The sequence below is a fragment of the Sturnus vulgaris genome, chromosome 9 (genome assembly GCF_052056855.1).
Source record: "Sturnus vulgaris isolate bStuVul1 chromosome 9, bStuVul1.hap1, whole genome shotgun sequence".
NCBI classification, from domain to species: Eukaryota; Metazoa; Chordata; class Aves; order Passeriformes; family Sturnidae; genus Sturnus; species Sturnus vulgaris.
The window spans coordinates 14,453,518-14,469,377 of record NC_142251.1 but is presented as its reverse complement, the minus strand read 5'-3'; the positions used below and the strand labels follow the sequence as shown (position 1 = coordinate 14,469,377).

The window sequence follows — 15,860 nt, the reverse complement described above, 5'->3', positions numbered from 1 at the left end:
AGAAGTTTTAACTCCATCAAATGCACGGCTGAGTAACAAGACAAAGTACCTTGCTGAGAATTATTTCAGGTGCCAGGTATTCTGGAGTCCCACATAACGTCCAAGTTCTGCCTTTTACTCTTTTTGCAAAGCCGAAGTCCGTGACCTGTCATCAGAAGAAATAAATTGACTGCAAGTGCATTGCTACAAAGAAATTTAAAATTATGTACTTTAGAAATATTTTGGAAAGGTATTTTTTACAGGGAAAAAATTTATTTCTCAAATCACACAGTATCATATAGTCAGATGTACCTTTATCAGTCAGTCCTTCTGGTACTTCTAAGACAGATAAATAAGTCTCATGATAAAAAATAAAGAACACAAAATATGTATTATCACCCTGACACCAGCTTCTATTTATAATTTAAAAATCAGTGGAAACTATGGCTTACTAATCTTCCACATGTACTGCAATTACATTATTAATTTCTTATACTTTTAATATCAGACTGTTTGTAATGCTGAAAATTTGAAGAATATAAACAAGATAAATATCTTTTCCTTTAGTTAACAAATAAATGAATCACAAAAAGAGTCAATATATTCCCCAGTCTTGTAAATTTAGAATTTTATTGCATAAGTGTATAAAGGTCATATGTAAAATTAGTGTGGGAAGAAGACAACAGTAACTTCTGATTCTGAGTATCTTTGAAAGCATTACCAGAGTCAAGTTTGTTTATTTGAGGCCTGGGGGGAAAATGTAGCAATAATTGTATTCACAAATGGCAAGAACTTGGACATTATAAATTCTTCACTTCACTTGTAATGTTTTCTATAGGAAGTTTTCAGAAATCAAAGCAATATCATAATGCTTGTGTTTTTTCCTGGACCATATTGAGGAATACCTACAGAATCCAGGCAATTACATGTGAAATTCTGGGATCAGTTTCAAGCTACCAAGTCTATGCTTGTTTCTTTTGTTTCCTCCTTCTTGGTTTCAATTTCAACCCATTCCTTGAGAAAACATACTGTACCAAATGAGAATTGCTGCTAATTATACAATGACCAGTGCTGATGTTGCTGTGCATTAATGTCACAACTAAAGAAGCTGAACTCCAAACTATCACGGCAGCTTTTCTTCATTTTTGGTAGAAGCAACAGCATCAGCAGATGGAACTGAATAGAGTGGGTGACATGGAGAGACCTGCTTCAGTTTGGGAATGCACACCAGTCTATGTAAGAAGAATACACTGCAGACACAGGACAAACAGTAATGGCTTTAAAAAGCAAAAAGAAAATGAAGTTGGAGCTGCAGCATCAACGTATGAACACAAACCTCCCTCTGCCACCATCACAAAAACATAACTGCACAGAGAGAGCTGCCAGTGCTGGAGTAAGCCAGACACAGTAAATGGAGGAAACCAGCTGTACATTAATGGTGCTCCACAACTACGTTAAAGGAGCTTTTATTGATCTTCTCCCTACAGTATTATCTTACACTCCATGCAAAATTATTTCACAGTTATAAAAACATAAGATATGAATCCTTTACACTTCTCTCAAACATTTTTATTATGTATTTTCTTGTTTAGATTCTGCTGTGGCAAAAGATGACACAAAGAGGGAAGAACTTCCTTTTAAGGACTGCACAGCATTGCAGTTTGTTGCTGCACTCTGCCTTCCCATTTGCCATGTAGGTAAAAACGTAAGAGCTAAGAGGAAGATGAGAAGGTGCCATAAGAGCCTGTTGTCAAACCAAAGCTGCCATTGGAGACTGCAGTGCTGCCCTCAACTCAGCTCCCACTCCAGGTGTGCTGGGGAGGCTAAGACTCTCCAAGGGTGGGATTCAGCTGATGGCATTAATTACTATCGTGTCAGGGCTAATATCTAAGCTGGTTTTCCTAAACTACTTATACAGACAGTGCAGAGAAACAGACATTTTAGGGCACCTTTCATCTTGTTCTAGGGCAGACTCGTAAAATAGGTCAGATGAACAGAGCCATGTAATCACCTACTTCTCACTACAGACCCCAAGGGAAATCCTGACAACTGGCTCAACTGCAGACACCTCTAGTGTGCATGCTTAATTTTAGTCAGAGGAAGTACAACCCAAGGGTTTTAACCATTACTAGACAGCAGGGCATTTGAATGCTCCACACAAACATGCTACTAGACCATTTATTCTAAACACTTTTTCTCAAATTACTTAAATCTGTACTGCAAGACAAAAATTCACTCCCTAAATATATGAAGAATATCATACCTGGATGTATCCTTGCTGATCAATTAAAAGATTTTCAGGCTTTAGATCTCTGTAGATGAGGTCTAATGAATGGAGGTACTCAAATGTTAGCACTATCTGAGCTGCATAAAACCGTGCATGTGGTTCACTGTGAAGAATTAAAAGAATATTAAGTACCCCAATGCTATGCTAAGGTACCAAAACAACCACCTAACTCTCAGGGATAGACAAATTAACATCTTTTAACTGGTTATTTTACTATGTAACAAGAAAAAGCAAAAGCAGACATTTTCAGAATTGATACATGCATTCCCTAAATTTAAATCTTCAGCTAAAATACACACGGCAAATCAACATGAATGTATCCCACAGTGCAGAGCTTTAACTTCAAATTTTACTTTTAGAAACTACCATGAATTTCAGTGATAATATGCATAGGAATTCCAAGATTCTATCATGCACAGATCACAAATGCCTGTATTTACTACATGAAAAATAATTAGGAGTTCTTCACTGCCTGACTACTTTAAGTCCACTGAACAAGAGGTAAAATAAATGCACTTAACCCTTCCGAATTTTTTCTTCAATGCTAACAAATATTATAAAACCCTCTTTCCAAATCAGTAAATTAAACCTCTTAAAAGGAATTGTGCCATTAATATTCTTACCTGAACCTTCCGATTCTTCTTAGATGTGAAAACATTTCTCCACCAGGAACATACTCCATTACCATGTATAAATTAGAATTGTCCTAAGGAAATTAAGCAGACAAATAAACACTAACGAGTACACATTAGGTATGCTATAGTCTCTACAACTCCCATGTGGAGTACATTTTATTAATGAATGAAAAATTGCAGCCATCCAATGACATTGACAAATACAATGCAACATAGGTAGAAATTCTTGTAAAACTGCAGAAGAAGCATCATATATCCCCAGAAATCTCTTTTAAAACAAATCTGAATAAAGATTATTAGTGAGGTTCAGACACAGACTGGTGTGTGTGAGACCTGACAGAAGAGAGGGCAAGATACTACTGCAAAGCATGACCTTGAACTCTTCAATACTTATAACAGACAGCCTGAGGTATTCCTGTCTCCTCAGCCCCTGCCCCAAACCTCAAACCTCTAAAGATTAAGGTGGAACATGTCTGCTCATTTAAAATTAAAAAAAAAAAAAAAGGAAAAATAAAAAGAAAAGAAAGGAGGCACCTACCACTCTACAAACTAGGAAGCTTCTCAATTTCTTTACAGACTAACTAGTATGTACTGTCATAAAATGAGAAGCTAAGCTCAAAGTTCTTTCTTTCATGGTTAAAACTGTCATTAAGACGTTCTGCAGATCTTTTTGCTTGAGATTTATACCTGAGGCACAATTACGAATTTACCATTCTATATATTGGTACAGAAGACATGCTTTGGTATCTCTCAAAGATAAAATGATGCCTAAAAGCTCCCTTAGAGTACAAAATCCAATTGCCCTCCAAGAGAAGAGAAAACTCTAAGGAGTTTAACCTAATTTAATTTTTATTTTTTTATTTGGAGATATCCTGTCAATCATTACCTGACGAACCGGGGTATATGAAGTGTACACGAGTGCACTCCACTCCTACTCAAGCCCTGGCAACAGTGCCAAATGAAGCATCTTTGAAAACAAAAATACTTGAACTATTGTACAATATTTTAATATCTAAAGTGTAAGCATGCACTTCCCTGTAACCCAACAACTACTTTGAAAGTAATGACTACCTTAAAAGAATACTCCAGTTTAACAAGGAAAGGAAAGTTCACTGCTTGTAATATCCTCTTTTCATTCAGTGTGTGTTCTATCTGCTTCAGTTTGACAACCTAGGAGAGAAAAAACAATCTTCAGCTTAAGTGTGATACTTTGTAGTTCTTGCTGAACTTTTTAGTGTTAAACAATTAGTTGAATGCAAGCTTGTAACTTTACAGAAAATGAAAAACCTTATGGATTCCTAGTACAATAACAGAACCAAGAAAGGATTAAAAAGTCTAATAGCATTTTAAAGAGTAACACTTGTGTAATAGGGTTGGCAGACAGCTCTACAAATAGTGTCTCTTCCTACTTGCTGAGTGCAAGAATCAGTAAGAAAAACCTTTCTGCATTTTCTGTGAATTGCTTATGTTTATTATGGCCATATTTTCTCAGCACTTCAATAAAATACATTTGATCAAAATCTCCATTTTTATAAACAAATTACTTCTTGTAATCCATTAAAATGTTAGGTTGCTAACAAGGCAGCAAGTGGCAGGTTTCTGATCATTGTTCTATCTCGCAAATTAATAACTGGTTTCCTAGCGTTAGACCTCAACACTGCATGATGATTTTTTTCCATTTTATTTAATCCCTATTGCACAATTAATCTATAACTCATTTTCAGAATGGCACGATTTCCAGGTAAAGTTAGGGGTTTTTTCCTCACTCCATAGGAAACAATAAGAAAATGTACAAGAGGGTGATCAAAACAAGTCTGTTTTTATGTTTGGAAATCAAATCAAACTGCTACAAATGAGAGATAATCAAGATATTCCAACCCTGACTGAAACTGTATTTAGATGCAGAAGGTAGTACCTATAAAAAACTCACTACTGTTTTGAAAAAAGCATCATACAAAAGGAAATAGCGATTTAAAAAACATTAAACCTCTTTTGAATTCCAGCTCTTTAGGGTACAAATAAAGTTTTGCTCAAATCAACTTATTTGTGGAAATGTCTCCTTCTTTCCTAAAAAGCTACAGTACTGGAATGATCTTGTCCATCCAAGCAAGAAAGCCAAGGCTCTTGTCTGTGAAGCGTTTAGCTGCAATGCAAGACCCTTCAGCCTTGTTCCTGCATCTCCTCCTAGTGAGGTACTGGAGGGGGATGGAGCAGCACTCCAGGCTGAAGCTCTTGTTTAACACTTCAGAATGTCCAGCTGGGGCTTCAGACACAGCTTTGTTCACACTTAAGCCCAGGCTCAGGGCATGGCCAGGGTCAGCTTCCCATATACCAAATGGTGTCTGGTAATGGCAGATTCTCCAACAACTTGCTGGTGCCCAAGCTCCTGTTCATGATTTTTTCTTTCAAAAAATAATTACATAATACAACTAGCCAAGCAGTGGCATGTTACAGCCTTCCTAACTCAAGGCAGACAGAAGAATAATGTCCCTACACAGAAAACTACTGGCTGCATCAACATCTATTACATTTTTTTCATGTTCTATGAATCAAGCATGAGATTGGACAACAAAGACATACACTGGCTGCTTTCCCTTTTTTTCAAGTAAAATGGAAATGAAAAATTATAGGCAGCCTGCCCAATGTCTAATTTCAGACATCTGTCTTACAAAACAAGAACAGCTCTTACATTCAGGACCTTGGAATCTACTAATCTAAATAATGCACTTTTGAAAAACTCGTCAAAACCATTAAAAACTACTTGAAGTGATAAATTCTGTTAAAATATTTCTTTGCATTCTGGAATTCTCTAGTGTAAAATTTAAATTTTATCAAATGACATTGCTTACTTAATCTAAGAGTAATAAACCTCTAAAAAAAATTTAGGCTGGAGCAGCAATATAGGTTCAGACTACAGCACTGAAGTTTTCAACACAGAAAATGTCCATCCATTACGTGACAGCTGTTCTGAGACTCCTGTTCTACCTACAAGGTTACTAGAGATGCCACAGGATTATTGCATAACTAAACATACAGAAAGTAATACCTCGCAGGATCAAGAATGGAAAAGAAATTTGTGCAGACAATTTTAATTTCAAGTATGGTGCACAAATGAAACTTTTGAGAACTTGTGATCTAGGTGGTTTTGACCTACCCTGCAAAAGTTTATTTGGTTTTTTTGAGCTGTAGCACTGCATTTTGCTTTTCCCAAAGAACTTAGAGGCCAGCTGACACAATCTAAGCATAGATTTTATCCAATGATATTTTATTAATACCTTGGACTTAAAGGCTACTTAGAGCCTCTTTTGCCTGTTGTTAATGTTACTGGCCATTGTACAAAGCCTACACAATCCCAACAACTGAACCTATTGGCAAAAAGAGAAAATAATTTAAATTATCACTGGTATCCAAGTGTGATAAGAAAAAGCACAGTATGTGCAACTCAGTTCAGCCACAGCTACCAGATCTTCATCTACATCAAACTCTTCTGTAGCAAAGAACAAAAAACAAAATCCACTATAAATTATACCAACCTTCTGTTTGTCCAGTATCTTCATAGCATAATACTGTTCTGTGGATTTATGTTTCACCATCATTACTCTCCCAAATGATCCTGTTCCAAGGGTTTTTTGCCGCTCAAAATCATCTAGGCCAGCAGTATTCTATATGTAGGATATAATCACATTATTTACGAACTAACACCAAAGACAATTTCAACTGTATGAATTCAGTTATGAAAAAGGTCGAGTAATACTACATTTAACAAAGATAACTATAGCCAACTTAGCCAACTGTACTGTTATAATTTGATACCTGTCAAATTTTAAAGAGATTTTACATTGTATTCATTAAAACAGAAGAAGACTTAACTGAATTATATCAACATTTCTATAATTTGTCCATACAGCTGTCCATACACACTTAGTAAGGAACATCTAGCAGTAAACAGATCATGAATATAACGTGCAGATTAATAACCCCTTCATGCTTCATGATCAAGAATATCAGAACATGCAAAAAGCCCCAAGCTCTAGAGACAGTTGTACATGAGAGTTGTCTGAAGAGCACATCCCTGAGTACATTTTCTCATATTCATTGCCATAGCATCTCAAATATTGCTTTAGAACAAGAATGAACTCCCCCAAAATCCCAAATTTTACCGTATTTTTCTCTAACAAGCTCATTAACCTGCTTCCCAGGCCCTATGCAGTAGTCTTAGTATTCTTAATTCCTCTTATTATCATGGCAGAAATCATTAACATGGTAAATCACAGATGTGCTTCTGGTTAAAAAAATCCAACTAAAAACATGCCAATAGATTTTGAGTCTTCTCATGTTGATTGTGAACATCATTCTCATAAGAGAAAATGTTGTTCAGTGGGAGCATTTCATCAACTCAAATCTGGAGAAGACCTGAGAATCTTTGTTGATAGACTTCAATGAAAAGTGACAAAGGTGGCATTAAAATACCTGAAACTCCTTTACAAATAGCATTAAAATTATTTCTGTTTTCTGCACTACTCATTACAGACTGATAACATACTGATAACATTATTCAAAAAATGCAACACAAAAAATTACTGAATGCTTAAATGAGTGATACCTGAGGGGGGCTTTCCCATTTTCTTAAAAAGTCTTCTTTGGCTTTGGCTAGGAACTCTTTCACTGAAAACACACAAAAAAAGTACATTTCAATTAATATAATTCACCATGGGTGCAATGGAGATGCTTTGTTAACAAAATATATAAACTTCATTATCAATGTCTTTCTTCAATTCATAATATGCTATTTTCACCATGGATGAAAGCAAGCATTGATGTCTCTACAACTTCTACTGTATCTCCAGGTGACATCTAAGCTTTCTGGAGTAACTACATCATTCTACACAAATTACTTAAACTTTACCAGCTCTAATAGCTCAAATACTCTATAGGCAAGCAGGCTTTAAGGTGATGTTAGACATTCTTAATTCAGTTGGGAAAAAACCAAACACCTGACATTTATAAATAACCATTCCACAAAGATTGACTTCTTATCTCTTTAAATAAATGCTGCATTTTCTTTCAGCTGCTTGAGTGTAATGTCAATCTCATTGCTTTTTCCCCTCATCACCTTTATTTAAAGGCTGTTTGCAAGCTCAAGGACCAAATGGATAGCATTACTGCAAGCAAAGACAAAGCACAGGGCTACAACCACACTGCACATTAGGCATGCCCACAGTCAGAGAATATGCAGTTTTAATACTGATTTCCCATTGAAATTGAAGGAATGTATAATGGCAAAATTCTGGATGACTGTGTAAAATGTGCACCAACATATTTTGTTCAGATCATCTCTCAGAGGTTCTCTTTTTTTTGAATATCAATGCTCAGCCAGATCAATGCAGATAACTTCATGCACAGTCATTAATGGGAGGTGTTTCAGACATTGCTGTGGTTCTGAAAGAGTCACAGAATCAAGAAAATATCATACTGGTTGTGTGTTCTCTGAATCACTTCACATAATACAACATTAATAACAGTGGTTTTTCTGTACTGTGACGTTCTGCCACAAGCAATTTCTAAAAATACACAGCAATATGCCAAGATTATTCAGGTCATTATCTAGAAAGTTGTGTTTTAGCAACTATATTTTGCATTCTGACAGTTAGAAAATTAGGTTTATAACAGGTTGTAAACAAATCACTTGATGAATCAGAACTTTCTTGCACTTTTCAGTGAATACTAATGTTGACAAAGAAAACTTCAAAAAATCTCTTCTTATACTGGTACATTTCCAGCAGCAGTAAAAACAACAGCAGCCCTGGAGAAGGCCGGTTGTGATATTCTTCCTTTTTTTGTCCCCTTCTTGGGTGTGGTATGGGACTTGATTATCACAAAACACTCAAAGGAGTTTCATGGCTCCCACTACCACTGGCTCTGATGGAACACTAAATAAAATGGAAATTACATAAAAGCTGTCAAAAGTTCTGGCTGATTTCAACACTAGAAAAGTGTTTAAAGCATGATATTCACTCAGCAATTTTATTTTAAGAGAAACAAGCAATATCACAGAGGAGAAAAATTCAGTATTCTAAACTTATGGTTAAGAAGAACAATAAAAATGCAGTTTATATCAAATAAACTGGTAAAATGGTATTGAAACTAACTTAAAAATATTTTAGTGGCCAATCAACAAAAAATGTTAACGTATTTATCCTGCGTGTAGAAAATATTTCCTTTGTTTATAAGTTATAGCGGTTATTCATGTAATGACTTGATTATCCTAATTTGAAGATAGGACAGGATTTCCTGTGGCATGAAATAATTTTCAACACAAAAAATGGAAGCTAGCAATGTCCAAATTAATGTTTGATGATCCTTCTTCCATTAGGAGAACAGAGATGACTTGATCAAGTGAGGAATACTAATATAGTTTTTTAAACATCAATTTATGTCACGGTAGCGCAAATATTTTCTCTTATGACAAGAAAAAAAACAGGAAAATCATTAAGATTGCCAAAAAGCTGTGCCTTCAAACTTTGGAGGCTGTAGCTTAGAAGTGAACATTAACACTATATAGCATAACCAAAACACAAAGTAGTTGGTGTTGTTTTTTCATGTTATTACAGTACATATGTCTTAAATATCCCTCATGCCGTCTCTGTTCATATAAATAAATATTTTAAGTTTCCACTTATTTCACATTGAAGTATGACTATTCAGTATTTATAAAAATATACAATGACATTTACAGTCATTTTTGTCTCTGTTCTACTTATGGAATAAAGAATGCTATTTACGAACTAAATATGATCCAGCTGGAAATATTCAAATTGTGGATTCGTGAGAAAAATCTCTCATTTCTAGAACACCACTGAGCCACAAGCTCTCCTGCAACAAAACTCCTACTTTGTTCTGCTTTACTTTGGCCCTCTTTTCTTAGAAAGCAGCATTGAACTTATATTTGCAAAATAAAGCTATCCAATGGTAATAACTTATCTGAAAATCACTGTCTTTTAAAAATAGGTTCATGTTTTGTGCTCTGTTTTATTAAAATGAGTTTCTTCCTAATGAGAAAGTAGATTAAATTATTCCTGGTTCCCACTTTCAGAGGTCACCTGGGCTCCTACACCTCAACACAATTCCACAGGGGCTTTCAAACAGAACTTAGGCAGTTTAAGTGTACGCACTTCATTCATTTCTCAAAACATAACTTGGAATTTGAACTTTTGAAAATCATCTCTCAAGCACAAAACAGCAGCTCTTGCTACCGAGAACACATTTAATTTCTACTTTCAAGTGCAGAACCAAAATTTACGCCAACTGTGTAGCAGTGGCCATTGGTCTTACTGTGATGATGCAAACAAATAGGTGTAATAGATGATGACTTAGAGGTTTTCCTCAAGTGCACATTTTTAGCCACCTTACATTGTGATGATGTGGCTCTTATTTGCTTTTCTAGTCTAAACTGTACCTAGCATCTGTGACTTTGGGCACTAATGAAGGAATGAGCATACCAAACGTCTCTATAGGTTCCCCAAGGGTTTGCAGGAACATTCACCCACACAGATGAGATGATGAAGAGAGGAAAGAAAGAGAAGAAGAAAAAAAAGTTTTATGCATTTCCACAACAAACACATAGAAAACACAAATACATTCCACCCTTTCCCCTCCCCAATCAAGAACAGACCTTGTAATAAACCAGTCCTTTCCCACACAGACAGAATGACTCATGCTAAATCACAGAATGTTTGAGCAAAGAAAGAAAAAAAATCACCAAAGGCAGCTAAAATCAGTATGAAAAAAAGATGATGCATCACAGAAATAAGCACAGCTTAGAAAACTTCAGGAGATCAAGTTGGCATCTTTAATAATTAATCTATTCCAAGACATACACATCCACAGAACTGTTGCTAACAATAGTGTATCTATCTTCATCACAGCATGCTGGATCACAATAAAACCTGTAATCGGGTGATCTTCCCACTACTTAGCACTTTGTTCCAGAAGACAGCATGTGTGAATTGCATGGCATGTGGTAGATAGCACAGAAGTGGCAAGCAGTCTCAAAAAAATAAAATCTCAATCAGATTTCAGTCCTATTATCCAGTAACAGTAACTTGAGAAGTTTAAACTGCACAGCTGAAGTTACTATATGCAAAGTGGAATGTACACAGGGATCTGCTGTGGACACCACATGAGCATGATTTAATTTTGTAAGACTATAAAAAAAAAGAACTATGGATGTGGATATACACATTGCCATAAACACTGAAGAGCAAGGATCACTTGTCTGTGGCTGAGCAAAGTGAAGATGAGAGTGGGGCAAGGAGTGTATGCACAGATCAGCAACAGACGCTACTCAGACTGGATTTACTGGTACAGTAGAAGCTGGAGCACAGGAGGCTGAAACCAAAGCAGGAGGAGCTGTTGCCCAAGAAAAGAAGGTACAGAAAGAGACAGCAAAGCACAGGTGACAGCACCAGCACACCAAGGACCACAGCAGAAACAACTGAACATGGCAGGAAGGACACCAGCTGGAACCAGAGAGGATGCACCCACTAGCTGTCCAGGGATTAGGCAAGCACAAACACACAGCACAAACCCAGCCCTTTGTGACAAGCACGAGCAAGCGTTGGCAGGAGAGGCAGGTTCTCTGCAGTGCAAACAGCCAAAACAGGAAATCTGGTGAGATTCAGAAGAAGGTGGGAAGAAATGGACTAATGGCCAAGGACCACAACTGAATGACTTGAAGCAGTCTTACAACTTCCACCTGCTTCGGTTCACCTTGGTCAGAAGCAGTGCTACAACCACTACAACACAAGACCTCAGCTACTCCCTTGGGTATCACAGGTGGCTTGTGCAGAGCTGTACTTGGAACCAAGGCAACATGAGGATAAGTAGGAAAGTCTGCTGGAACAGTGTTCTAAGGGAAGAGGAACCCAAGATCCAGAGGTTCCTAGGTAATGCCAGCATGGGAGGAATTAAAGAAAACCCCAAGCAAACAAACCAACAAAACCCAAACAAATGAAAAAACTGCTACATGCAAAACTGAAACACCCCTGAGGCCACCCCCAAACAAGAGGGGACTTCTCTATTAGTACATTCACACAGTTCACAATATATTTGCTTGCTTTATGGATCAACTTTTCTATGAAAAGTTAACATGCTTATAAAAAAATTGTTAACTAAGGGTATGAGTACTGTAATGAGTACTTTGACCTAAAACATAGTTTAAGGGCAAGTGAATCAGAAGAAAGTTCTTGAAAAAAATTCAAGAGGGTGAGGACCTCTCAGTTGCAGGATTGCAATGACAGCAGAGGGAAAGGGGTCACAGATGGAGCAGTCCAGAGAGTTATCATGAGTTACTCTGCCTTTCTCCCACCTCCCACATGCACAGTATTTGTTATTCTCAATCACATCTCCCACAAGAGCCAGCAAGCCAGGATTTTTTTTTTTTTTGGTAAGGGGGGAAAAAAAGTATTTGGCTAGGATTCACTGCAAGAAAGCAAGAACTAAACTGATTAAGACTAAACACTGGGCACCACTACAAACCCCCATCTGCTGTGCTAAATGCCAATCTCTGTCTGGTATTTAAAATGCCCTTTATCAAAATACAATTCAAATTTTGTTCCAAAACTGTAATATAATCATTTGAAGTCTGGAGTTAAACAGGCTATTTAATTAAATCATTTAATGGAAAAATGAATATGTATGAAGAGATTCTGGTAAATGTATATTTCATTTTTATAAAAAGTGTATTTATAGCCTTAAACTTTATCAAGATGTATATAGATATAGATGTATATATATACCTCAGTGAATCCTGTGGTTATGGTACTGTATTTCAGATGCAAGTAAGAAGCTTCTGAATCTGGTTCTAAGTTCCATTCTCACACCATTAACCTGTCATCTTAATTTTTTAAAATTTCTCTTTTGATTAGCAGGAATAATATAAAAGAAGCTCAAAATAAGGCAAGTGTTTCAAAATGAACACAGCTAAGTGTTGAGTATTATTATACTCTCAGAGGAAGCAGTGTGAGCACCATTTAACAATTTAATAGCTAGAAAACACTTCAAAGCACAAACTAAAATAGTATCATTGAAACAGACTGTCAACACAAACACTTTGTTTCTCACAATATGAAAATGATGGGTGAAAAAAGTCCAGGTGATATAAACCTGGTTGAAGGCAAGCCCATCTTGTCTGAACACTGCAGTGAGCACAGCCACTGGCCTTCTCGTGAAGAGCTGACCAGCAAGGAGTCTGTCTTGTTTCTGTCAAGGCTAGATCAATGAACTGCATCAATTGACCATCTCATTTATCAAGGTTTTGACTTCATACTTCTCTTTAAACACTAATTATGATAAAAACAGGTGATGCAGAGCAAATCAACTTACCAGCTGAAATGTGTAAGAACCTCCCTTCAGTTAAAAAACCAAACCAAACAACCAAAATCCAACACTCTCCAGAAACAAAGAACCAAACACATGGAGCAGTACTGAAAGAGCCCATTTGCCAAAATAAAAAACAGAAAGTTCTTAGTAGAAACGTGATCATGTAAGAATTATTAACTGAATATAAGCTTGCTCTTAAAATGGAAGCGCTAATTATCTAACCGTACACTGTAAACCTTTCTGTGGAATACTGGAAAGAATGGGGAAGAAATGGAAAAGAGAGAGGCATGGAAAAAGTAGACAAACAGGATAAACAGACAATTAAGACCAGTTACAGCTGTCATGCCTAAGAACCAGAAGAAGGCACTAGAATCTGATCTTTGTACATTCACATTCAGGAGTTAATTTAAAACGTGCAGCAATTATAAAATACAAATTGCTTTTATCCATTACAACTCAACTTTGGAACACCGGTGAAATATTATTTTAATCTTGTCCATGATTTCCATGTTTTGAGCTAAACAGTATTTTGTGAATTTTATAAAAGCAAAGTTAAAGCAGTTAAGGGCTCTATAAAGAACCCAATTCACCTCTTTACTTGGCTGGCTACACAGTAACAGCCTGCATAGGAGATATGACAGATTAAGACACACCACAACAGGAGCCAGGTTTTCAGCCATCAGAAATGACACTGATCTTTGTTGAATTCTGAGCAGTAGATACTCTACTGCACACAACTGCCAGAGTCAGTCCTTCTATTTTTATTACAGATAATATAATTAATTTCATTTCCAAATCCAATGCTCAGTCTTTCTCCCTTGATCTTTTCTGAAATACCAAAGTACTACTTCAAAGGTGATAAACCCTGCTAATGCCAAAAAATATAACAGGGGCCACTCTGGGGAGACAGAACCAAATCCTAATAAAAGACTCATTTAGGACATGAATCCCTGAAATTTTGTTTAATTCCCGCGAAAAGGTATAACGTAAATCAGTAAAGTCAAATGTATAATGCAAAGGAGTAAAGTTTTTCAGTCACAAATACAATCAAATCTTGTACTAGTGCTGCTCAGCAGAGTTATACATGCATACATGTCCCTGTTGAATAATTTTCCACAAAAAACCAGATATATGATATAAAACTCTGCTTTCTTAGTCTAAAAAAGAGAACCTAGACCCAATGTTCATAAAAACTTACAAACACATGCTTTAATAAGTGACTTCTCTCTGAGCAGAAGATAAATGCCAAAAGCCCCATATCAGCCAACTGAAACTTATGATCCAACTTGGGATCTATTATTCAAATCCTAAATTAATAATAATGTGCAAGACTTCCTCAATCCTGACAAGCAGAATATCTTCATCTGAGCATCCATGTATAGGATGTGACAAAGCCTCCTGCAGATTCCTGGTGGCCAAGAGCTGTTCCATCCCACCTTTAGGTATTTTGGTCCTTCAGGCTGCCACTCCTCTTTATTACCTAAGTTTCCCTTTCAAATTAAAGTGCTATTAGCAATCTTCTGCTGATTGATTAAAGTTAGGGTTTTTGTTTCAATTCTCTAAATGGATCAGTTAGAACTAGCATTCAATTAGATCTGGAATACATTAAAACCAGGGTTTGGCTTAATCAAAGTAGTCTCACTCATACCTTCTTCCTGCCCTTGAAGCATTAATTGCAGGAGATGACACATTTGTAAATCTGCTTCCACTCTTACAACAATGCATGTGATTTGAGGCTTAAAGGTCCAAGAAACAGTCGTTTGATTTGTTAGGCTACAGTTTAGTGTTCAGTATGGGCTGAAAAAAACCCCATGCCAGTCCTGTCCTCCCACAGTCAGTCACTCCTGCATTTCTGTAATGACCTTCCTTGAAAGAGCAAAAGCATTCCTGTGTCTGACTGCCAAGCCAGGTCAGGGAACCAGCCCACATTAAAAAGTAATGGGCAGAAGGCAGGGAGTGGCCAGAGAAGCAGCTCCCTCTTCTCTTCTCATGGATGCGTCTTCTGAGGTGAGGGAAGGGAGAAGTGGGGTGGAAATCGGCAAATACGGGGGACAGAACTGCTCCTTTTCTGAAAGGGTACCAGCTTGTGCTAGTGAGAAGACCATGAACACACCACACTGGACTGCTGAAAAGGCTTCTGAGACATAATTCTAATTTTAAGCTATTGGTTTTCAATTATTGTATTGAATAATTCTATTATCTTAAAATTTAAAACTAATGACTTACATGTTTAATACAATTACTTTCAAATGCAGTACATAACACTCCCCACTTAAAAAAATGTGTTCATACAGAAAAAAATCCATGTGAAGAATCTTAACATGTAATATACTCGATTGTTATACGCTGAGGTACTTTGTAAGCAATTAGGAATTAAGCTGCACCTGGTGCAGTACCTTCCTCTATAGTTGTGGCTGAACTTTATCCAGCAAATAATCTACAATGTTACAACTACCACAGGACCTGTAGTGTAAAAGACCACCTTCTTGTGTGAAATATAGCAGGTATTAACAGAACAAAAAACTGAAAATTGTGTGACAATTGTGAAAATTCAAACATCTTTTGTTTCTGCAGTTCAT

General features: G+C 36.5%; 1 protein-coding gene across 4 annotated transcripts in view; it reads right to left on the bottom strand.

Moving 5' to 3' along the window:
- Positions 1-15,860, bottom strand: part of PRKACB (protein kinase cAMP-activated catalytic subunit beta) — a 65,737-nt gene that overhangs the window by 9,480 nt on the left and 40,397 nt on the right. For 3 of the 4 annotated variants that reach the window (XM_014883460.2, XM_014883455.2, XM_088169895.1), the window contains exons 2-7: positions 7,505-7,566; positions 6,435-6,563; positions 3,973-4,071; positions 2,890-2,972; positions 2,243-2,369; positions 50-145 (exon numbers count right to left, since the gene is read on the bottom strand). In XM_014883460.2, coding sequence (XP_014738946.1) covers positions 50-145; positions 2,243-2,369; positions 2,890-2,972; positions 3,973-4,071; positions 6,435-6,563; positions 7,505-7,566 — 596 coding nt within the window. Of the gene's footprint in view, positions 1-49; positions 146-2,242; positions 2,370-2,889; positions 2,973-3,972; positions 4,072-6,434; positions 6,564-7,504; positions 7,567-10,400; positions 10,456-15,860 lie in introns of those variants that run through there. The other variant, XM_014883470.2, reaches the window with a different exon arrangement.